General features: G+C 37.3%; 1 protein-coding gene across 4 annotated transcripts in view; it reads left to right on the top strand.

Annotated features, from left to right (window-relative positions):
* The window catches only part of LOC117146243 (transcription factor SOX-5), a 35187-nt gene extending 14042 nt beyond the window's left edge, over positions 1-21145 (top strand). For 2 of the 4 annotated variants that reach the window (XM_033312166.1, XM_033312164.1), the window contains 2 exons: positions 18240-19166; positions 19456-21145. In XM_033312166.1, coding sequence (XP_033168057.1) covers positions 18255-19166; positions 19456-20283 — 1740 coding nt within the window. In that variant the 5' untranslated portion in view covers positions 18240-18254 and the 3' untranslated portion in view covers positions 20284-21145. Of the gene's footprint in view, positions 1-15680; positions 15849-18239; positions 19167-19455 lie in introns of those variants that run through there. The other 2 variants (XM_033312167.1, XM_033312165.1) reach the window with 2 other exon arrangements.
* Positions 21146-24858: the final 3713 nt, after the last annotated feature.

Raw genomic sequence — 24858 nt, 5'->3', positions numbered from 1 at the left:
ACGGAATAATCGACTTCCACGACTCGTTAATCAGATGGCAATGTTCGCTAGGTTTTTCAAAATCTTTGTTTCATAAACATATAAATTGCGAGGTAAAATATTACCAATAAAAAAATCGAAACATTTTTACAATTTTTGTTGCTGATTATACCCTTTCAGTAATTACATATGTATATCAAACCAAAACATCTCTAACGAAAAACAGAAAATTTCGGACATCAACTTTTTATACTCATTACTCGTAGAGTAAAAGGGTTTACTAGATTCGTTAAAAGGTATGTAGAAGGAAGCGTTTCCGACCATATAAAGGATAACGCCCACAAGCCGAACAAAACTGCCACGCCCACATTTTAAAAGAAATATATGATATGTTTTCATAATTTTATTAGTCTTGTATGGTTTTATCGATTTGCCAAAACATGTTTTGCCACGCCCTAAAACCGTCCAAAACTGGCAAGCCCACACTTTTGAAAAATGTATAGTTTTGTCTTTGTTTTATTGTTTGTCTTGTCAATCTGTATACCAAAAACACTGTGGCCACGCCTTAAAAAACGTCCAAAACAGTCAAGCCCACACCATTAAAATTTGTTTCTCATTTTATTCCCCAATATCTATTGATATCCTATGATGCAATGCCTTCGCGTTCCCACGATCTGAGTAATGGGTATCTGAAAGTCGGGGAACTCGACTATAGTATTCTCTTTTGTTTTTTAGGAATTCTGCAAATATGTTTTTGGTGAGTAAAGGTCGCCTCCGCACACAGTCATTTCTTGCGATTCGCGGATGCGGTCCAAAGTGGCAGTATTATATTGATATGGCTGCCGGAACGGGCCATATATAGTAACATAAAAAAGACTTTTGATACTATTTTATGCTTTAAAACCGAGAAAGTAATTTTCGTATACATATGGATTTGGCTTTAGCGATTTGATTTATAAGATTTTATAGCATAAAAAAATATTTATAAAAGGATAACGTTTTCATTGTTTATCATAAAAACATTTATGCTATTGATGTTTCACATATCCTGAAGATTTTTAAATTATAAAGTACATTTTTGTAAGTCGGTCGATAATATTATATATCAGCCTTACATATCAGCAAATATATGTTGTACATCGATTCATTACTAATATTCAACATATAACATAAATATCACATTATGGCACCGCGTAATACTAGCAACTGAAGACTGAACTTACTGCTGAGAAGTACGTTTTCATATAAATTTAAAGTATTTGTATTTTATGATAAATGGGACTTCGTACACTGCAAAGCTATAGCTCTAGTCACAATATAAATTTAGTTAGATGAATCTTTAAAAAGCATGTATAAATTCCAAAAAATTACGTATATGTACATACAATTTCGTGCATATATCCTTGACGCAGATACATATGAATTATCCTTGTTAAAAATATGCCGACATTGACTAGAAACACGCATTTGAAAGCTAATGCCGTTTTGCCGTTCGGAAAATGTAGGAACTATTGGAATATGCACATCGTAATTAAACACGTTTTGAAATAAATATTTTTTTCCTTGCTCAGTGTGGATGTTTATTAACAGTTTATCCAACAGGTGTAAATATTATTTAGGAAATTTAGCAAACTACAGCACACCGTCCTTGCGTAAAAAAATCAAGAAAGTTAGAAGGCATTCGCATTAATGTGGTAAACAGAGATTCTTTGTGTATTCATATCTATCTCTTCGTATCTGTAAATCGGTCGATATAATAAGAAAATCCCACGCAAGCTTCTCAAGATATTGGTTAGTCTAAATCATTTCAGTGAAGAAGCGCACATTTTACAACAATAATTATGAGTTTTGTGACATTTATGGATGATTCCACAATTTTGGTGTTGTCATGTGTATAAATTATAGGCTGAAATGTTTTGATTTTTCTTAGCCCACTCTATAAATTGGCTCATAGATTGAACAGCAATATAAATGGAAAATGTAAATGTTTGGTAACGCAACAGAGAGCCTTTCACGAGTTGTGTACATAAATAAGATGTATATATGTATGTAGATTTGGTCGTGCAATGATCTACATATATGCAGCATTGGAACATTATATTGTTTTTCATTTTTTTTTTTGAGATTTCTATATTTATATGGGTTGATTGCAAGTGATTATGTTTATGGCAGGCACACCTATGAATCGTTTATTTGGTTTCTAAGACTTATCCAAAATATAAGATAACGTAGTACGTATACATATATATATATAGAGTACCAGCAACAGTAATACACGTATGTGTATATAATTTTAATAACCTTTCCAGAGGATATGTTTCTTTCAGACAGGAGCATGGATTATAGATATGTATGTGTGTTAATATATAATCTTAAACAGTATCAACAGCAGAGTCTATATAGCCGTCCGTCTGTCAGCGTGTCCGTTAATTATCTGATCGATATTTTTCTAGACAAACTAGTCTCTAATTTTTAAAGCTAGTCCGAAAAATATTATTGTCGATGATTACCAACAAATCATAGTTCGTAACATCATATATTCTGCAAGGGTTTATAGTTTCGACTTGCCGAAGCTTGTTAATTTATTGTCACTTGCTACGCCTGTCATTTCTTGACGCTAGGAAGTTCCTAATAGGAACAGAGTTTGGCGTGATCAAATTAAATTGTGGAAAAGCATTTATTTTCCATTTTATTTTAACTATTAACTTTTTAAAAGACATAAAATAGTCTTTTACAGAATTATATTTTATTCTACCTTTTTTTAATGCTATTTCATAAGATTTGACTTCTGACTACAGTAGTCACCGGAGAAGTTATTGTGAAGCAAAAGGAAAATACACGTACATACATACATACATAAGAATTGGTATATTTTATTATACAGCAACCAAATGTGTTCGTTTTTCTGGCGTAAAATCTGTTTCTGTATTCATTCATAAGTTTTTCTTTTAAAAATAGATCTGTCTTTCCTTCCTATTTCTATTCCCTCGTAGTACCGCTCCCAGACTTACGATTGCATACTACTTCATACATATACATACATGCATGCATATGTACATAAATATGTATAAATCTTCCTTCTTATGCAGCGATGATGTTTTCTTGCCATGATGTTTCAGTCTCTTTGCAAGGTTAGCACTTCTTGATTAATGTTGAAATATTTTGAAAGATTTTGCAAGCATATGTATTTCCGGTGTGGTTTGGAAACCTACAACCAGAAAAGAACATTTCCTCAACAATTTCGAGAAGGGTCCATATTTAAAGTCAGCCAAAATTAACTCTTAGACAAAATATAAGAACTGATATTGCTTTTTTGTAACTTGAACATCGAAAAAATATAATCCATCTTTTAAACGGACTTCAGTCCGATGAACAAGACAACATTAAATGGGACAGGGCAAGTAACAAGTAAGTAATTTTTGTAATATACGTTAAATGGTATTTATTAATTTAGACTTGAGTAACGTTCTCAGAAACAACAACTTTTCGGTTGCCTCTACGAGACTCAACATAAGCCAAGTACTTTCGAGTCTCGACATGCCGTTTTTTAAGATAATTGCTTGCTTGATAATAGCTTGCAGTATGTGTAAAATGGTCGAGTTCTCTTTTTGTTTGAATTTGTTCGGCAACAAAGACGCTCTCCGTTGACACCGTAACTGTACCTTTCAGAATCAAAATAATCGGTGTGACTTCGGCAAACGTATTCGGCTAACCTCGTGCGGGCAGGGTTCCCGGTCAGGCGCTTTTTCCCTAAGCAAAGCGAATTTTTGGTAACATCCCTGAGTGAATTTTAGTCATAAAAAATCTGGAGGTGGACATTTTATTTGGAAAACAGGAAGCAACAGGTCTTCGAATAAGGCTAATGTTGCGAAACAACGTGTTCTGAAATTTAATGTCTTAATATATACATTCATATATTTTTTAATTATAATTATAATAAACATATATAATATAATAACTATACCAGTGTATAGTTATCAGTATATATCATGATATCAGTATATCATAATCCCAACATTTCCACGTCATAATAAAATTTATCTTTCAAACAAGAGAGAATGCGCAACTCGAGTTCCCCGACTATAAGATACCCGTTACTCAGCTAGTGTGAATGCGAACGCGAAATTTCATCATTTTTCACGGATATCCACAGATATTGGAAAATAAAATGAGAAAAAATTTAAAAATTGTTCCATATTGTGGGAGGTAACGGTTCGGCGGCTTCAAGGCGTTAAACTGGGCGTGGCAAAAACGTTTTTAGCAAATCAACACATTTTTCAAGAGTGTTGGCGTGGCAGTTTTGTGGAGTTTGTAGGCGTTAGAGTGGGCGTGGCAACATGGGTCAACAAATTTGCGGTGTGTCTTTGTCTCTAGCTTTTATAGTTCCTGAGATCTCGACGTTTAACGGACAGACGGACATGGCTAGATCGACTCGGCTGTTGATCCTGATCAAGTCGGAAACGCTTCCTTCTGGATGCCACATACTTGGCAACGAATATAGTATACGCTTTTTCTCTACGAGTAACGGGTACAAAAAGAAAAGAGAACGCTATAGTCGAGTTCCTCGACCCTATACTCAGCTAGGGGAAACGCGAACACGAAATTTCAATATTTTTTTGAATTTGCAAGTATTTAGGAAGAAAACTGTATTTTACGGAGAAATATCGACTGTGAAAAGTTTATCCCGATAAAAACGAATTTTCCTTCGATCTAAAACATACATTGATTCTGCGTCGACCAATTATTTTACTTTTGACTATACCCTAAAGATGTAAAATTTGTTAATACGTTAAGCTTAAGCGAAATAATTATTCCACGTTGGCATTTTATATTTATAATTGTGGGGCTGTAATATCAAGCAAAAACACCTGTGAACAGGGTAAAAACTAGTGAAAATCGAAACATACAAAAGTTCTGATATCATCTTTCGTGACATAAAACAATTTTTATTCAACTAAGAATAAACAAAAATGTATTCATTCGGCACGATTTATCAAAATATTGGTTTGCCCTTTTATTCATTTTCTATTGAAGTGTGCCGAATTAATTTACTAAAATAGCAGCATTAGTCCCCTGCCGCATGAGTTTAGTTATGGGTATAGGAGACATAGCTATTTACAACTGTTTTTTCAAAAATCAAAATCAAATGGAAATAGTTCTTAGAGTTAGTAAGACATCCGAAACTCATTAGGCGACCTAAGCCCATATCATCGTGTCCTATATAAAGAAGTGAAGTTTATGTAGAAAAGTTATAAGAACTTGGATGATTATAAGAATTTGGATTATTATAATATGTGTTATTGGAAATGACTTTTCCAACATCCAACAACCACAATTCCCAAAAAGTCGTTTGCATTATCTCTATTAAGTCCCGTAGAAAGCCCCTTTCTTCTAATAAAGCAAGAGAGCACTTGAAATAGGGCTGACTTCCTCTTCGTTTACGAAGCTAATGACTCCTGAAATAGCAAATAAATCTGTGACGAAGTGCGTGTTTGTGGTACACAATTAGTTAAAACATTGTGTCCGGTAAGTGTTGTTCGCACGTGTGCAGGTCATTAAGAGGATGGAGTAGTCACATAAAGAAAACTTTTTACCAGCTTACAAAATTAGCTGTGTAATTATGTACATTTAAGTGCAAATAAAATATAGTGTTAATCCGTTCTTAGGCCCAATTTTAAGAAAGAAATATTTATGAAAGCCATAGTTCAGGTAAGAGGAAAGTAGAGTATCAGTATATGTTTAGAGGCTTCAGGCAAGAAAAATACGTTATTTCGTGATTATTATACCAGTTCCTATAAATTCTTGATCTGGATATAAACAGATCTATCTCAGGAACTATAAAAGCTGGAAAATTGATATTAACCATACATATTTACGAGCAAAAGAATTTTAAAATTTTTCATTCGCACATTTATTTATGACAATTACCTATGATGTATAAAAGGTAAATTTTGTTGCATTTCGTATTTAAATTTTATTATTATTTTATTATGTTTCGTCGAACATATTATTATTGCCTTCGATTTTAGATTAGAACAAGAGAGAATGCTATAGTCGAGCTCCCCGACTATCAGATAACCGTTACTTAGCTAGTGTGAATCCGAACGCGAAATGTCATCATTTTTCTGGGATATCGATAGATATTGAGGAATAAAATGAGAAAAAATTCAAAAATTGTTCCAAAGTATGGGAGTGGCCGGTTCGGGGGTTTAGGGCGTTAGAAAGGGCGTGGCAAAAACGTTTTTTTTTTGCAAATCATTAGAAATTTACAAGACTAATAAAATTATGAAGAAATTTGGTAAAATGGTTCAAAAAGGTGGGCGTGTCAGTCTTGTGCGGTTTGTGGGAGTCAGAGTGGACGTGGCAAAATGGGCCAATAAGGTTACGATGCGTCTTTGTCTCTAGAATCTGTATGCTGAATCTCAACCTTCTAGGATTTACAGTTCCTGAGATCTCGACGTTCATACGACATTCATGGCTAGATCGACTCGGCTATTGATTCTGATCAAGAATATATACACTTTGTGTAGTCGGAAAAGCTTCCTTTTGCCTGTTACATACTTTTCATTGAATCTAGTATACCCTTTTACTCTACGAGTAACGGATATAATCATAATCCAAATTCCCTTTGATATAATTTTCTGACTCTATTTGAGTACAACCCATAAGTTTCGAACTATCAAGTTGTCAAGTCCTGAGGAATGCTATGTTTTCTTAGATTGGTACTGACATTGCTATTGCGGTGGCTGTTACTATTAAAATTCATTGGCACGCTCCGTGTGTCGTCTGCCAACTAGGCTTAATCTGATAAAAATTGAAGCAACCACAATCCCGCAACCACCAGCTGAGACATTCAGCCGCGTAGTTGTCGAATCCGAATTCCCAAGCGGCTGTTCCTGTCCCCGAAAGCTGTAACAAAAACCGTTAATATTCCAATAACACAAGGTATACGAACAGTAGTGACAGTGAACGAATGCGGGGGTATTAGAGCTGCAAATTACACAGATGACACGCTGTGTCATCGCTTCATTGACTGACTCCTTAGTTCTAAAGGATGACTCTGAAAAAAGTTTCTTTCGCCTTGAGCCTTTTCTTATTGAATAATTTCGCATTGTCGTACACATCTTGCGGCATTGTTGTTGATAGGAAGGTTGTACAAGTGCTTTTGGAGGGTTTCTCGAGACCATTTCTTTCTCAGATGGCACTAACAGAAAATCAATACCGTTCTCTTGTAAAAAGGAGCCATCCTAGATCCATTGATGGGATAAGATAAAAATAAATGTTTAAAAGCAAACCCCACGGGAAAACAAATTAGACACAACGGGTGGCTGACTAGCCTTATTTTAAATATTTTAACTTCCTTAGAGAATTCATAATAATGGTCCCGGGTTCACAGGCATTGGATGAACTGCGATACGAGCGATATTAAATATTAAATGCAAAAGTAATTATTCTGATTCACATTATTTTTTTCTTCGCCACCAAAATGCCGTGAAATTGAAATTAAATGCAACTCAATTATCATGATAAAATGATTCTGTTTTATTGCTGACGTTAGTCTACAATTTTGTTGTTGCTGGTGATGATACCACGTGGTACAGTAAGAGACGACTTTGTTATACTTCCAGCAAAATATTTATGCATAAATAGTAACTAAAGAATTTGAAACTCCCATTAACTGAGTAAAGTAAGGGGCATCTGCTGGCTAAGAAACTCGACATAAAACACGACCACTCAAACTCCCAGATGGCGGCGAAAACTATGAACATCGCCCGATCAAGGATTTCTTTATGTGCACGATGCAGACTGGTTAGCTCAAGTTTGTTTTAAACTTTTAAGTCTCAAAGTCGAAAACAAAACTTTAACAAGTGCGTACATATATTACATAGTATTTTATTTGGAAATAGTTTTATCTCGTATGACAGCAATTTTAATTATAAAAAAATAATTGGCTTGGAATTCAATAATGTAACTCCTTTATTTCTAGTGAGGTTACCATTTAAATATATATAAAAGCTACTAAATCTTTTTATCATAATTATGTTCTGCATCCCAAACTATTTATTTATCATTGTGTATTTAAATAAAAGTATAATTTCTTCAAAGTAATTGTAATCGAAATTATAAGAAATGTATGTGTATAATAGAAATTTAGGTCATGTTAAACATTTGTAAAATAATATCGATAATTAGACATGTTCTTAAATCAAGAAATCAATACTTCACGATTACAACAAACATTACTTACCTTTGCTACAGTTCGTTGTTGCTCTCACATTCTTTGTTTGGGTGAACCCCCTGGGCTTATCCCACCAGAGGTGGTAGCGTGTCCTCTCCTCTGTGGAAACACACCTGAGATTTTTCAACGTATTTGTCGATAGACTTTAAAAAAAGGCAAGCGAATATAACTTCAACGCTTGTCTTGATGGACCCTTAAAACAACATATACAAAAGGGAACGTACTGTAAGCAGGGTGATGCAACTGCACGTGCGGGTCATTGAATTGTTTGAGAATACAAATAACTGATTTGTATTTTCATGGGGACGACTATGAGTAGAAGTGGCAAAGGCGCTGTGGCTGCTGCAAAAACCGCCACTCAACTTCTGGCTTTATTCTAATTACGAATACAAGCCGCTGTAAAAACCACCCTCGGCCCACCCGCGCGGCTAATGTCAAGTGCAAATGTCTTGGTCAAAGCAAAGGTCGCGGCATATGAGGAACGAGATGGAGGGGCCCGTGGGCCAGGAAACAGCATTCACTTCTTTAATAGAACCGTATTTCATCTTGGACCGCCCATCGTTTGCTGGGTAATTGTTTTTTCTTTCTTTGCACGACGACTTGCAACTTTGTCCCTGCCCTTCGACGCCCACGAACAAACTGAATCCTGCATCCTGGGTCGGCGTCAACTCAATTACGAATTATTTAACGTTCGCACTGCAAACGTTATACGCATGAATCTTCCACATATCGCCCGCAACTCGCATCTCTGTTGCCCTTAACCAGGAAATTCAGAAGTATATTGGGGAAATTGAAATTTGAATTGAAAACAGTATTTGAAAAAATTGAAAGGTTGGGTTTCAAGTGCTTCGTCTATCACCAAGTTTCAAGCAATCCGATACAAAGTATTAGAAGCTGTTAGCAAACGCATCCCATCTCAATTTTAAAAGAGCTATTATAAAATTCACATGTGTAAGTTAGCTGCTCCAATCTTTTGACCACCCATCACTCGCCCTCCGAATAAAGCGCTTATGTAATACCGAAAACAATGGCAGCTCTAATGATGGAAAATGCCAGGCAGCTACAGACCCGGCTAGAAGGAGATGATTAAATCTCTGACAACAAAGGACAAAATAGCATTCAAATTAGATGCTCATTGTCAATGTTTTGTTGCCAAAGTAGCGCCACATTCAATGTATTGGGATATTCAAGGCCCATTGTTCCCGCCAGACAATGGGGTCACAAATGAAGAGCTTGGGCGTATTCACTCAAGCTGTAGCCTTCGGATGTGACGTAGATCCAAAATCCAGGACGGTGACTTCTACCAAGGATATGGGCAATAAAAGTAGCCGAGCAATACGGTATCACGCGACACAATTCCAAGAACAGCAGCAACCCCTCCAATAATATGGATACTAACGATCATCAATCGACGTCATCAATCTTCATCCATAACCAACACACTCAACCCAACAATTTACGTCAAATAAATAAAGCATTGGACATGCTTAAAACGTTAACTCGACTAGCACGATTGGCACCCCACTCTTACCCTCTTGCATTTAAACTTAACTCAATCCCCAAAAAGGTAGTGTTTACTTAACATCATAGTGCCCTTTTATATTTTCGTCCTAGGTTTCTTTTTGCACATTTGCATTTCACCTGTTCGTTCACCCATTAAGTCCGCCATGAAAATGTAGGGCATTTTTTTAAATTGCCGGTAAGGTTTTTTAATATAAAATTATGTGCTTTAAAATTTCTAATACATATACATATTTATTGGCTGAAACGAAAGCCTAATCGACTGATTTGTTTATAAGTTACCTGTTAGTTAGTTAATCAATTTTAAATGTAGACCTATAGTTAGCTAGGACTTTGATAAAGTAGTGTATACCAACGAAACTATGATTTCCTTTCTAATATTATTAATTTATTTTTTAACTGTTCCTACGGGACATATATAGGATATAGTCTTCAAACTTTGAAGAAATTAAAACCGAGATTAAATATTAATTTAACTTTATTAAGTTATCTATATTCGAATTCCGAAAAAGATATACCATGCAATGCTGTGGTATATGGTCTAGTCAACATCAGAAAGGGGTAAATACGCATTTTCTGTCACTGGTGTTTTTAAGACCCAAGTTGCGTCAGACAATCCTTTTGTGTTTTTATTATTGCTGACGCCTTCCCCACAATAATGAATAAATAACGAAAATAAAAGAAAAGTACATCCCCGCTAGAATATTGAGATGTTTGTCGCAACTTTGAGATATGTATAAGGGAATACGCCGAAGGACGCCGAATGATATAAACACACATCCAAGCACAAGCAACATTTGAACATGCATAAGTGAAGTTTATGTTACCATATATATATGGTACTTTCATATGTACGTATATTTTTCCGGCGCAAGGGTACACAACATTTTTTTAAAATGTATGCAGAAACTGATCCTGAATAGATGGGACAAAGTCACATTTTAATACCCTGATAAAAAGTGTTAGAATTTGAGTTCGCAACTGAGAAAAGGACGCTTTTCCAACCTTATGAAGAAGAACCACAAATCGCCGAAAACTATCACGCTAACACGTTTAATTATTCTTTTGATTTCTATACCCTTAGGGTATATACTAGGGTATATTAGGTTAGTGAAAAAGTGTTTACGCAACTGATAGTCTTCATAAATATTTTTCCCATGGATCACTAGCCGCGTCGACCTGGGGTACTGTAATATACTGTAGAAAATTTAGATTAAGCATATATATTTTTTAAACGTAGACAAAATTTGTTTTAAATGACTACTACATCACTCCAACGTCCTCAAAACGCCAAAATCGGTCACTTCCAAGGATTATAGTTTTTATACCAGTTACTCGTAAAATAAAAGGGTATGCTAGATTCGTTGAAAAGTAGCAAACGGGCAAAAGGAAGCGTTTCCGAGCATATCAAGTATATCATATTCTTCATCAGGATCAATAGCCGAGTCCGTTCGGCTCTCTGCCGCTCGTCCGTTTGAACGTCGAGATTTCAGGAACTATAAAAGCTAGAAAGTTGGGATTAAGTATGCAGTTTCCAGAGACATAGACGCAGCGCATGTTTATTGGTTCATGTTGCTACGCAGACTCTTTAGCAAACAAACCGCCAAAAACTGCCGCACCCACACTTTTGAACCACTTTTAAATTTTTTCTCATTTTATTCAGCAATACCTAATCGATATCCCTGAAAAATTATGATATTACGATAGTCGGGGAAGTTGAATATGGCATATAAAATAACGCATATATATCGCCATTGTGTTGATATTACGATAGAAATCAGAAAGGAAAATAGTAAAATAAAAAATGAACTATTTTAAAAAAGTGTGCGTAAAAGTTTTGGGCGTGGCAATGTTGGGGATACAGATAATAAAATGAATAACAATCGAACGCTTTGGCCAGTTTCGTGATTACAGCCTGCATTCGGACGCACGTGGCCAGGACCACTCGTCTAGTTAAACGTTTTTTGTCTACAGATAGCTACTTAAAATATAAATATATTAACTTAGTTTTGTATATCCATTTTTTAGAAACACACCATAAGGCAACCCAGCTTATAAAACTAACATTTCTCGTTAAGGAAAATTCTTGTTTAACTTTCAACAGAACCATAATTGAAACTAACTTAAGCAATTTGTGTTTGCGATTTCATTTGTCTATCTCGTTACTTTTGACATTGCCTTCAAAAGCATCTATGAGCCATTCGAAAATTACGCTTTTATAGGGATGGGTTGAAGGTGGGTCGGTGGAAAAAGATCAAAGGACAATTTCCTGATTGTTTTATTCCGTTATTTTATTTTGTTTGCGTTCCGTTTCGTTTTGAGCTGTTGTGTATATGTAGCTACGGTTTTATTGTTGATGTTTGGGCGTATGTTGTCTTTACTTATTTATTCGATTCGTTTACTTTGACATTCAGCGTCAGTCAGTTTCAAATACCCCTGGCCAGGCGCATCCGCTTCCTTTATTGACAACCACCCACCATGGTCAGACTTATTTATTTATTTGTTTATTTTCATTATTAAATTGTACTTCATTTGTATATTCCGTTTTGTTTAATCTTATTTATTGTTTTGGTATTACCGAAGTCTTTGTTGTGCCCCAAAAATTTAGGAATACAAAAGCTGTTCGACTTAATGCCGATTAATTAATTGATGAGTGTTTCTTTGATAATATATCCAAATTGATGTTTTCAATTTTCGCTTGCAGTTCGGAACATAAGGTGGTGGGTTTTTGCAATTTGAGATTGTCCACACACTAGTTACACAAAATAAAATAAGGATAAGTATCTGCTTTAATTAAAGCAGCAAGAGTTTTGAGGCCCCAGGCCCTCCAATCTGCACCAACAATATGAATATGAACACTCTGGCTTCCATTCTAGAAAAACCCGCACACCCGGACACCGGTACCTCATTAACGCCGCGAAACGAACTCGACACATTGTCAAGCTCTCAAGTATATACTTCTAGCCCAGCTCATCGGAACAGTTCCGTGGGTAAATGAGGAAGTGGATTTTGGGGATGGGACTTGTTGTTAAAATTTTTTGTTTACCACCAAACAATATCACCCCGTACTGAAATCCTTAAAGTCTTTCATAGAGAAGTATATATTCAGGAATGCTTAAGGTCATATAGTCAAGCCTGTTACGCATCTAATGATTCGGTCGGGGCTTCTTTGACTTCTTCTAAATCTGGGTGGTCACTATAACTGTCACCTGTTACTGTTTTGTTAGGGTAAATTAACAGTTATGATATTTATCCCAATTATTTCCAGAAAGCATGCTTGGAATTCGGACCTAATATATAGTTGAAGTTGAAAACTTTACCGGTTCGGATGCCATAGAAGTTTAAAACATATCCTTTGGCAGCTGTTTTCCCTATTTGTCTAGAAAGCAACAAAATTAAATTATGTGTTTTATTCATATATCTTTTAAAATTAATAAAACGACGTACTTGATGTCCAAGAGGTGTATTTATTTAGCAAATGCAAAGTCATCATTCTTCACCAAATAATATACTAGTGATTTTGTGTGCTAAATGTGTGATCTTCTGTAGTTTTTACCTCATTCAGAGGTATGTATATATTTTATATATATTCCTGATCAGGATCAATAGCTAATCTCTCTCAATAGCCAATCTCAATCCCTGTCTGTCTATCCGTCCGTATGAACGTCGAGATTTCACGAACTAAGATAGCTAAAAGGTTGAGATAAAGCATAAAGCTTCCAGAGACATAGATACAAGTTTGTTGACCCATATGGCCCGCCCACTCTAGCGCCCAAAAAAATGTAAAAATTGTTTCTCATTTTATTCTTCAATGTCAGAAAACTGTTCTGAGTAACTGAGTATCTGATAATCGGGGAACTTGACTATGGCATTCCCTCTTGTTCTTATTTTATTCCCCAATATTTACCGAAAATTTCATGAAATTTCGTGCTCTCACTTCCACTAGCTGAGTAACGAGTATCTGATAGCATGGGAACTCGACAATAGCATTCCCTTTTGTGTTTGTTTATTGTATTTTTACAAATTTGTTTAAGAATCTTTGTTAGCATTTAGAAATGGCGATTTTTCTTCTGAATTATATGGTATCAAAGTCCTGGGGTAATTGGTGTAACACTCGTAATGATCGGACAACTACAGAAGATATTCATGTCTATGTGTACTTTTAGTAATCACAGTGATTCACAGATACCTAAACATATTCTTGATCGGGTTTACCAATGTGGTTTTTTATCTTATTAATTTACTGGCCAATATTTATCATTTACTATCTCATAATAGCGGCTGTCTGACAGTCGAGGAACTCGGGTTTCACTTGCTATTTGTTTTGATATAAAAGACCAACAATAATGCGTGTACAAATGCAGCCATTACATTCATAGCTCAAAATCAATTCTTTGACGAGTTAAGTCATTTCCTATTATTTTCATTCTTTTGTATATAATATAAAAATTATTTTACGTTAAGCAAGCAATTGAATGGCTTTAAAACGTAGGAACTAACAGAGGCAATGAAAATAACATTAAAACATAACAGCAAAGATTAATTATAAATTTGAATAATAAGTTCGATCAGCTAATAGTTTTCGCTAGCACTTGCGTTCTTTGCCTCCCCCTTGTCTAAAGGTCTCCTGGATGTCGCCTCAGTCTTTACCTGGTCGTCGTATTAGCCATTGAAGCCGATTTGTGGTTGGTGTGAGCGTGAAGCCGATCGCATATCGACTTGAATGGCGATTGATCTGTTGTCTAACTGTGGGGACGTTGACGGCGTCATTTCCTATTTTCTTCCAAAAATACATACATACATGTTGTATATTTTTTCTACAAAATATGCTTTGTGCTAAAACTGGCCATAGAGAGTTTCCTGGCTACGCCCATGCGTACATGGCCAAAATTTAAAGGCTAAAGGGCAGGTAAATAATCACTCACATGTACGAGTTGCCAGGGCGAGTCCATGTGTTGCTTATAAATATACCAGCTTCCCGCTATTCGTCCACCAACCGAAACGCAATACTGCAGTACAATAGCAAATAATTGACGAGACAATTGGCTGAGACAAGCGGAGCAGTAACCACCACTACTCGTGACGTCGCTGCACGAAAAGGGGCGGAGCTTCATTGTACATAGGTACGATTTTGTTGGACAATGCCCTCCTTGGCTTTCTTTCTATCGATTTTGGAGTCGAGTAGAAACAAAAAGGTTTTTGTTTCTTGGCATTCATGTATTCACTCGGCTGAGTTAAGCATACTCGCGTACAGGCTAGACAGAGACAAAAGCTGTTCTATGGGGAAGGGGGCTGGGGCCGATTGAGTGAGAGAGATAGAAAACCGTGGCTTTAAATACAAGGAGCGAAAGAGACAATTCTCGTAATTCGTGCAACAATATGTATGTGCAGAACAATTGAATCCACGCCCACACACATTTACGTCGATCCCCAGCCAACCACTCGGCGAGCTGTTTCGTGACCTAAATGGGGGAGTGCTTATGGAAAGCGAATAGCAGCATAAAGAGATGCGAAGAGCGCATAAAGAGTAAACTGTAAGCTGCACAGTGGGCGGAACTGCCGAACAAAGTGAGGAAGATGTCGCTCTCGGACTAAAAGCAAGATGTAGTTAATCTTTATATTTTTGTGTAATAGATAATATAATTATTGCAGATCGGTCGTAAAATATTAACTTCCTATGTTGTTGGTGCGGGCTTAAATGTTAGTTAAATGCTGGTGTCCAAAAAAATTCTTACATATTTGGTTAATGCCTAAGCTTCGATTGAAAATGTGTCGCAATGTGAAACTTAATTTCCTGTAATGCATTTTTTCAATTTTCAATATATGACCATTTATATATCAATGCACCCACTATGCGCAGCTGCTGATTTCTAAGCGTCTCGAAGAGTAATGCTCTGACATCACATCAGCATCCTCAGCTGTAGTCGGATGTTCCAGCGTCGTCAGTTTCCCGCGATGGCTCGACCGGAGAAGTAGATGCCAAGGCGTCTGCGACGACGAGGGCTACCCTAACCTAAGTGCGCAAAGAACGGCAAGTTGATTCGGAAGCTAAAGGCCCGAGGGTCAGAGCAGAACAGTTGCTCGGATACCCTCTGCCTGATTTAACAGCGTATGTATAGCAAACGCTGCCCGCAGAGCTGAGCACTAAGCAACGAACACCGAACAAAAAATATGTGGTCGGTGGCGGTGGAGGGACAGTGTTGCTTTGCAGTGACGTTTACGGGTACTGATACCGATAGTGATACGGGTCACACTCCGATTTGCCATTGTGTCGCATTGCCCTAGCCAATCAGGCGCAGACGTTTCTGACCATCCTCCCTATTTAAATTTTTAACAGCTCGATTGGATTGACTGCTGTTATGGCACAACTTCTGAGGGTGCGTGAGGTGAACCATTTGATAAATAAACGAAAGCCCATGGCTAGTGTGTGAGAGTCCAAAGCAAGAAAAACAATATTAAACTAACACAGGTTTGGTTTGTGCAAGTGAAATAAAAAGCCCCACAAGCTAATAGTGATAATTAAAAAAAAAATATTCGGAGCAAATTTTCAATTTTTAAAAGTGGTTAATGAGATATCTTTATATTTTATGTTCAATATTAATATTATTTTGTTCAAATATTAATAGTGTGTTCCATTACCAATCCCTTAAAAAGGTTGTAGATTTATTTACTTTTTTATTCAATAGGATTAATTTTTTTGCCAAAAAAAAAAAAAATTTAATTTTTAAAGTGAGGGCGTAACAGTTTTTTCTGGTTTGTAGACATTAAGCGGAAAAATGTGTTTGGCATATTAATAAAAATTAAAACCACAGACAGTGCGGCAGTCGAGTTCTCAGACTTAAGATACCCGTTACTCAGCTAATGGGAGAGCGAACGAAAAATTTCATAATTTTTCTGGGGTATCGATAGATACTGGGAAATAAAATTTAAAAATGTTTCAAAAGTATGGGCGTTTTGTAGGTGTAAGGAGCGGCGTATACAAAGTGTTTTTGGCATACCGTTAGAAATTGGCTAGAGAAATGATAAATTATAAGACAAAAAAACATTTTTCGAAAGTGTGGGTGTGGCAATTTTGAGCGATTTCTGAGGCACCGTTCGAAAACAAACTGCGTCTGCGTCTCTAGAATCTGCACGCTTAATCTTACCTTAGTTTTCTAGTTTTCTTTGTTCCCGATATTTTAACGTACACACGGACGGTCAATCAGACATGCAGACACACAGGAGGACATGCATAATTCGACTCGGCTAGTAATCCTGATCAAAATGTACCTTAGAAAACCAATTTACTACACGAGTAACGGGTATATAGTGTGCGCAGTTTACAAAAGATTACCTCAAATGTCATACGGCGAAGAATCTAATTTTAATCAAAGATAGGCAAATAAAATCGTTAATTGTCTTCTTGTTGATGAGTTGGCATGGCTCGGAACTCCCGAAAAATGTCTGAATGCCTTGAGGATTATTGCCGCATGCAACAGCCTTGGCCCTGTCCTACCCTGACTAGCCGATAGTCGTAGCTGTGATTCCCAATGCTTACAATGAGAAAGCACATTCTTTTCCTTTCCTTTGACTTTCAGATTAAGGAATTTTTCAGGAAGACGTCTTGTGGGATCTTCAGCAAAACCAAAATGATAAGCTAGAATAATCAATTTCGATTCCCCGTTTAAAAGATTATAAAGGAAGAAGACTTTTCAAATTGAAAACTTGTATCTCTGAATCAAAATTGGAGAATCAGATGCTGAATAATTATGTCCGAGGTCTCGAAAAGACCAGACATGCTTAAACTAAGCTAAAAGCTGCAGTGGCTTCGGCTGGGTATAACTTCTTAAAATTATTTTTCTTTTTCTCATATTGTATGCATTGCTGGGTAGTAATCTAGTATAATTGTTGTATAGTACTCTGAAGTATCGAAATGATATATTTAATTTCAACATGTAAAAAAAATCAGAATAAAACATTCGAAGTAAATTAATAAAAATTTGCTTATCAGATTTGGAAGATTCGACCCCACAACTTTTATAATGTATTGTGTAGGGGTATAAGTCCGGTAAATGCTGCAAATGATTCCATTGATTCATTTGGAAACAAACTTGACCTGCATCTATGTATGTCCTGTCTTAACCTACTAGCTTATATAGTTCCTGAGTCCGAGTAATAATCTAACTTCTAGCTTTAAGTTGCCAAGATCTAAAGGTTCATACGGACGGAAAGACAGACGGATTGACATGGCTAGATCGACTCGGCTATTGATCTAGATCAAGAATATGTATACTTCAAGGGTGGAATCTCTTTCTTATACCTTCTACATACTTTTCTACGAATCTAGCATATTAACTTCCTATACGAGTTACGGGTATAAAAATGTGGATTGCAAATGTCTCATTCACTGTGTTTGCAAAGTACGACGACAAAGTTAGACGATTTTTTTTGGTTTTATGGACGGTCAAATGATATCTTCAGACATTTTTGAGTTTATGTAGCTTTTGTTGTCTTTTTTCAGGTCCATTACGATAGCATGACCGACATTGATGCGAGTGCTCAACAGCAACAACAACTTCAGAACGTGCAGAGACTGCAGCACGAAAGCTGCCTTCAGGAATTGCACAATCATCTGAGCAACCAGTTCGGGGCAGGTTGCTTTGCTGCAGCGAACCCCCAACATCAGAATCAACAGGCAGTTTCCGTATCTTCCGGAAACTTGATGCCATTCCTTCCGGCCTTCCTACAGCCCCCAATGCCTCCCCAACAGCTCCTGCAGCTCATTCCCGGTCATGAGAATCCCCAATCTGTCCCAACTCATCATCACAGTCACCCGCAAAGTGAGCCATTCAGCACACACAAAATGGCACTAGCTCCTATGTGGTCCACTGCGGCTGTGGCAGCTGCGCACATTCAAGCAGCTCTGGCGGCTGCAGCAGTAGCAGCTGCCAAAAATAACAAAAACAGCAGCCATTATTCGAACAACACTAATATAGTCGGTTTAGCCACCAGAGGTAATGAGCTACTGAACACAGATTCTAATCCCCAAATGGAAATCGGAGAAATGAGAAGGGACGGCAATGGGGGGTCCTGCATGTCAAGGCCGGAGTCCCCAACATACGAGAATCCACCTTACGAAATCCTCTCATACAGCCATAACACACCTCCGGAATCTCCACATGGTCGGATAGCTGATTATTCCAAAAACTTTCCACCATCCCCGACAGACAATCACAGCATTTCGAGTCCGTCTGAAGCCCAAGACTCGGAAATGGATGCTCCACTTAATCTCAGCAAGCCAAAGGGATCACCAAGTTCATCGCCGAACAACTCTTCTCAAAGGGATCACTGCGAAAGTCTTACTCCTGTTGTGTCCAGTCCTCCCCTCAGTTGGCACCAGGGGCAACCACATTATGCGGAGATAGAGTCGCCCCTTCTAAAAAGTCATGTAAGTAAAATTAATTTTGTAGATTTTTTTTTAAATCGGATTAATTTATTTTATTTAATAGCACGTCTTTGTGAAGGTAAATTATCTTGCTAAGCAAAATGTAAACCATTTTCTTGATAATAATATTTGGCTGTAGTCCCTCTTGCCTATCTTAATCTTGCTTGCACAAGTGGTATCTATATAACGTAATGTCGACCGCACTCTTTCTAAAACAGCACTTGGTCTTGTTTCTTTTGAAAACGAATTTACTTTCTAGGTTATTAATGCGGACTTCTTTAATTTGTTCTAGGGGAGAGTGTGGAACTCATCTGTTGTATGTTCTGGAGGATCGCGGGCAACGCGAGTGAGTCGTGACTCAGTAAATAGTTGTGGTACGAATTCAGAACGATCGGCTGCGTTGGACCCAGAAAGTTTGAACTCAGGTCAACTAGGCCCTGTACCTGCATCGCCCTCATCGCAGCCACTGAGACAAGGAAATGGTCATGGACACGGAAGCAACCACGGCCACGTGCACAGCAAGCCACACATAAAGAGGCCAATGAATGCGTTCATGGTGTGGGCAAAAGATGAGCGAAGAAAGATACTCAAGGCTTGCCCGGACATGCATAATTCGAATATATCAAAAATTCTTGGTGCTCGTTGGAAAGCTATGTCCAATGCCGACAAACAGCCGTATTACGAAGAGCAGTCAAGGCTCTCAAAGCTTCACATGGAGCAGCATCCGGACTACCGCTATAGACCTCGACCCAAGCGCACCTGTATTGTGGATGGTAAAAAGATGCGTATTTCCGAATATAAGGTCCTGATGCGAAACCGGAGGGCTGAGATGAGACAGCTATGGTGTCGCACAGGCGGGGTCAGTGGGGGCTCAGGAAGTCTCTGCGCAGATTCCTGTCCAAAGGGATCCGGAGGTTCTAATGCTCAGGTGGCGGTTGCAGCCGCTGCAGCTGTGTATCACTTGCAGGATATGGCATCTTCAGCTGCTTCCACCGCTCATGGGCATGACTGTGGACATACGCCCCCTCAGCAGTTCTTCTATCCCCCAGAAAGCTTATCGCCTTCTGGTTTTTCTTCCGATGATGTGGAACTTGCATCTCAGCGCGAACCAGACGACTAGGATGGTGATTACCGAAAGCCAATTCCGGAATAGTGGCAGTTCTGTCCAATGGTGCCAGTTCTCAGAAGATAAATGAAAAATATAATTAAAATCTGTTTGTAAATACACAAAAATAGGATAGTCATTATTTAAAGTAAGTTTCAGTTCAAGTGCCATTAACGTACATAAATACACATACATACATATATAAGTAATTTGTGAATCCATAGTTTACAGGGCATTCGGTCTTGGGAACCTTGCAATTTTTGTGCCATTTACGCACCAATGCTGTAGCCATAATAACATACCCCAGATTAGCCGTAAACAAATAGGTAGTTAGTATCGATTCAAAAAAATACAAAATATACAAATATGTACATGTCAAATTTGTATGCGTCCAAATACTCAAATCTAGTTTAATAGAATTCACTTAAATCAATACATATTACATATATTTAATTACTTGTAGATTTTCATAAATACTGTCAAATTTATCATAAAGATTGGCTTGTGTGCATACTTAGTAAACACATTACGATGTTGTTATAATAACATTATAGTATTCCTATTCCGGCCGTAAGCCGCTATTTCATAATCCTGGTATTATAATATGCTGGCAATCTAAATGCAAATTTAGGAAATCTAATTCACATGTATTGTATATGATGAACATGCCTAAGTGTACATTGAAATTATTATTTCACTCTAACCTAATTAATTTTTAACATATACAATGCAATCGAATCAAAAAGCTCACAATTTAAATACAAATTCAAAATTGCTTTTCAAGCAATTGTATATTAACTGCGAGTAATAGAACACTAGAATAATGGCTTGGAACCAATTAAACAAGAACACGAAATATATCTTTTTGAAATTTCAATGAATGATTTCTTTTTCCTTAATCCCAAATCCTTGACAGCGCATCAATCCCGATCCCGTACCCCTCAAAATTGTTATGTCACTAGAAATCAGTGTAGTGACTAGTGAAGTAAAATTGTATTATAACTTGGTTTTTTTGATTGAACTTTCTTTTATTTTCACATTTGTATCGATTAAATTAAGTTAACAACAGGCAACAAAGTATTTTAAAAATTTAACATTTTGTATGATATTGGGCTAATATCGACACAGTACTTTTCTGTTCAGCTGTTATCTGATTGTTTCCTAGATGTTGACACATGAAAATTCAAACAGTCTCTCCGGGCGACGAATAAATATCAAGAAATCAGTAAATATTTTGAGAAATTAAGAATTACAACAATTTCAATTTGAGTTGCAGCCAGTCTACAGTGTAAATGAAAGACAGCTTTCTTTTGGGAAAACTTTTGGTATTTATTCCAGATCCGACCAGACACAGTGGAAACTTCGTAAGCCTTAATTGGCCTACCACCATTATGTATTTTTTTTTAGCATCGGGAGCCTTAAAGCTGTTGCAATTAGTTTTAGTATATGGTATTGTAAATAAAGGCCTTATTTTTTTGTTTTGTGTTAATATTCTTAATTCATTTATAATTTCTAATTTATTGATCATCATCCATATGCTATCCTAATATTTCGTTGTTTACCATATATTTACCATTTACTTATGTATCTACATTATACATTTGAAATTACTTGTTTGGAATTGCATCAACCGATACGGAAAGCCCACCGAAATTTTTTTTAGATAGGTGTGTTGGTCACGATCCCGTCAATGCCCTCCACCTCGCCAAAACTTGAATTGAACACGTTTTTTATTTTTATATTTGCTACGGGCAGAACGTGGCTCCTGGAAGACGGCGCAGTGCGTCGTGACCGGATTGAGAGTTCGACGAAGAAGACCGAGGAGAGGGAATGAGAAAGTCCAGAAGTGCCAGGCCTCTGGGCTGACAAAGCTCTTATTTTTGGGTGACATAGGTTTGCCGCCGGGTAAGTATCGAAAGCCCACTGGAGTGATGGCGTTAGGCCATCGACCCTTATAGACGGTTATCGATACATGAGAAAATGGCGTGGTAGGCATGCTCTAGTATCCTCTAGAAACGAATGGAGCGTGTCGAGCATGACTCCAAGGTATTTTATCGAGCGTTACAATGTCACTTTGGTGCCTAGAACTTGGATTCTTGCTGCCTCGACCAGCTTTCTGCTCGAGTTACGGACACCTTCCGTTTTTTAGAGGCCAACTCCAGGCCGGCAAAAACTAGCCATGCTTCGACAGCCGTGATCGCTGTATTTGCTGCTGCTTCGGCCAACTCCTTTGCGACCACTTTCAGCGCCACGCCGTCAGCGAAGCCTTGGTGCTTTCCGGAAGAGCAAGCTTTAGAACACCAATGTGACTCCAGCGTCCTTTCCCAGTCAGCCGCGTTGAACGCGTTACAGTTGTCAATCTTCACCACCAGGCAAACTTCTTCGTACCACCCTTCCACTTGGAACCTGCAATGGCTCTGGCAGCAGTGTTGGTGACCGTGGAGATAGCGGAATCCGGTTTGGAGAAAGTCCCCCTGCACCTTTCCAATCGTGTCCAGCAGAGAGATGGGTACGAGGATAGTTCGCCCAAGGGCAAGCTAGCTCGGGAGCCGGAGTTAAAAAGCGTAGCCACTGTCTTTTCGATTCCGAAATATCCACCAGTGGTGCAGTTATGGGTGCTGAGTAAGCTTTCTTCCAAAAGAGGGCGCGACACCACGAAGGCGGCAGATCGTGCTTCCTAGAAAAGGTCGCAAAGTGAGTCGTCTCCGGATAGAATGCGTACAATAGAAAAAGTCCAGAGGGATAGGGACTCCGGGCGATTTGTTTGCACACAATTTTTTGGTGCTTGTTGTCTTCAGGCTCTTTCGAATTTTTGTTCAAAAGCAAGAGAGCAGAGCTCTCTGGCCAGCAGCTCTCTTGTACGCATAGAGTGACAGCCGAACACTGTATGTGTGCACACGTTCCCAGTCGGAAGTGAAAATACTCCGGAAGGCCTTTTCTTCGTCGAGTGCAAGTGCTGCCTCATATGTAGGTAAGTTACCCCACACCAAAGACACTAGAATAACAAGATGCGTAACGCAATACAAATTTTTGGCACGCGATTTTTTGGCCGTGGCTCCAGGCTCTCTCGAGTTTTTGTTCGAGAGAGAAAGAGCAGAGAGCGCTACAGCAAACAGCTCTTTTCTACGCATACAGTGATAGCAGACAACTGTATGTGTGCACACGTATGTTCATGCATTGTAAATTTGACAAAATATGCCCTTCATCTTAGAAGTTCGTTGACTTTAAATCTATATTATTTTTTATCAATTCTTCTTTTGCATTGCCTTAACGGTTTTATTATTTATTATTTAAATAAAGCTTACAAATAGCCGAATCTATGTACATCACAAAATAAATTTATAAAATGACTTTATATTAGAATACTTGTCATTAGGGTATTCATTCGACATGAGAAAAATTAATAAGGCAGTGATTGTTGAGTGCTTGTGTCCGCACTTCGTGCCTCCAGATATGACTTTTGCAATAAACAGTTTTCATATTTTTATTTATTTTATTAATTTTTATTTTCTACTATGTATTATTTTTATGAAATATTTATTTCTCAATGTAATGTGTTTCAAATTACAATAATTTCCTTTGTATTTGCTTTAATTATTTTGAATACTTATTAAGTCATTTGAGTTAATATGACGTATGTAAATAAACAATTTTTATTATTTAAAATGCGCATTATATTCAGCTTTCAGTTTAATTTTTTTTTATGGTCTATTCCAATTTTATATTTTTAAAAAGCGCGCACTTTTGGGTGGAAGAAAAGCGCGCTTAAAGTTGACTATACGCAGAGCTCCTCGATTTTTTGATCTTTTCGCATATAATCGAGTTTATATTCAACTAAAATCGTTTTTTTGCAATAGTGAAGTACCGAAATATAATCCGAGCGGCGATTTTAACAAACGAATTTAAAAAACTTTAAAATTATAATAGTCAGGGCGTTAATTTTTAATTATTATTTTATATCATATTGCTACGAAATTGGCCACAACTCCAAATATGTAAATTCGTTTCTTCGATCATAATTGATTTCGGCCCGAAAATAGTCTTCTAGCTCAACACGCACACATATACGCGTTCTTGTCTCTTGTTTTTACTCACATAAGCAAGCATATTCTATTTTTAGATTTCTTACTCAGCGTCAGCGAGCGGAAAGAGAGCAAATTTGGCCTTCACCAAAAAAGTGGCTGCATAGTGCCAAACCAATATATGGCCGTTACGCATCTTGTTATTCTAGTGTCTTTGGTAAAACCAAGATGCGTAACGGCCATACATTCGTTTGGCACTATGCAGCCACTTTTTTGGTGAAGGCCAAATTTGCTCTCTTTCCGCTCGCTCACGTTGAGAGCGTAAGAAATATAAAAATAGAATTTGCTTGCTTGTGTGAGTAAAAACAAGAGACGAGAACGCGTATATCATGTGTGCGTGCTGTGCTAGAAGACGATTTTCGGGCCGAAATCAATTCTGATCGAAGAAACGAATTTACATATTTGGAGTTGTGGCCAATTTCGTAGCAATATGATGAAATAAAATAAAAATTCCCTGACTATTATAATAATTATTATAATAATAATTAAAGCAAATACAAAGGAAATT

The sequence above is a fragment of the Drosophila mauritiana genome, chromosome 4, assembly GCF_004382145.1.
Source record: "Drosophila mauritiana strain mau12 chromosome 4, ASM438214v1, whole genome shotgun sequence".
In the NCBI taxonomy this organism is placed as follows: Eukaryota; Metazoa; Arthropoda; class Insecta; order Diptera; family Drosophilidae; genus Drosophila; species Drosophila mauritiana.
This window is presented reverse-complemented; position numbering and strand designations above follow the sequence as displayed.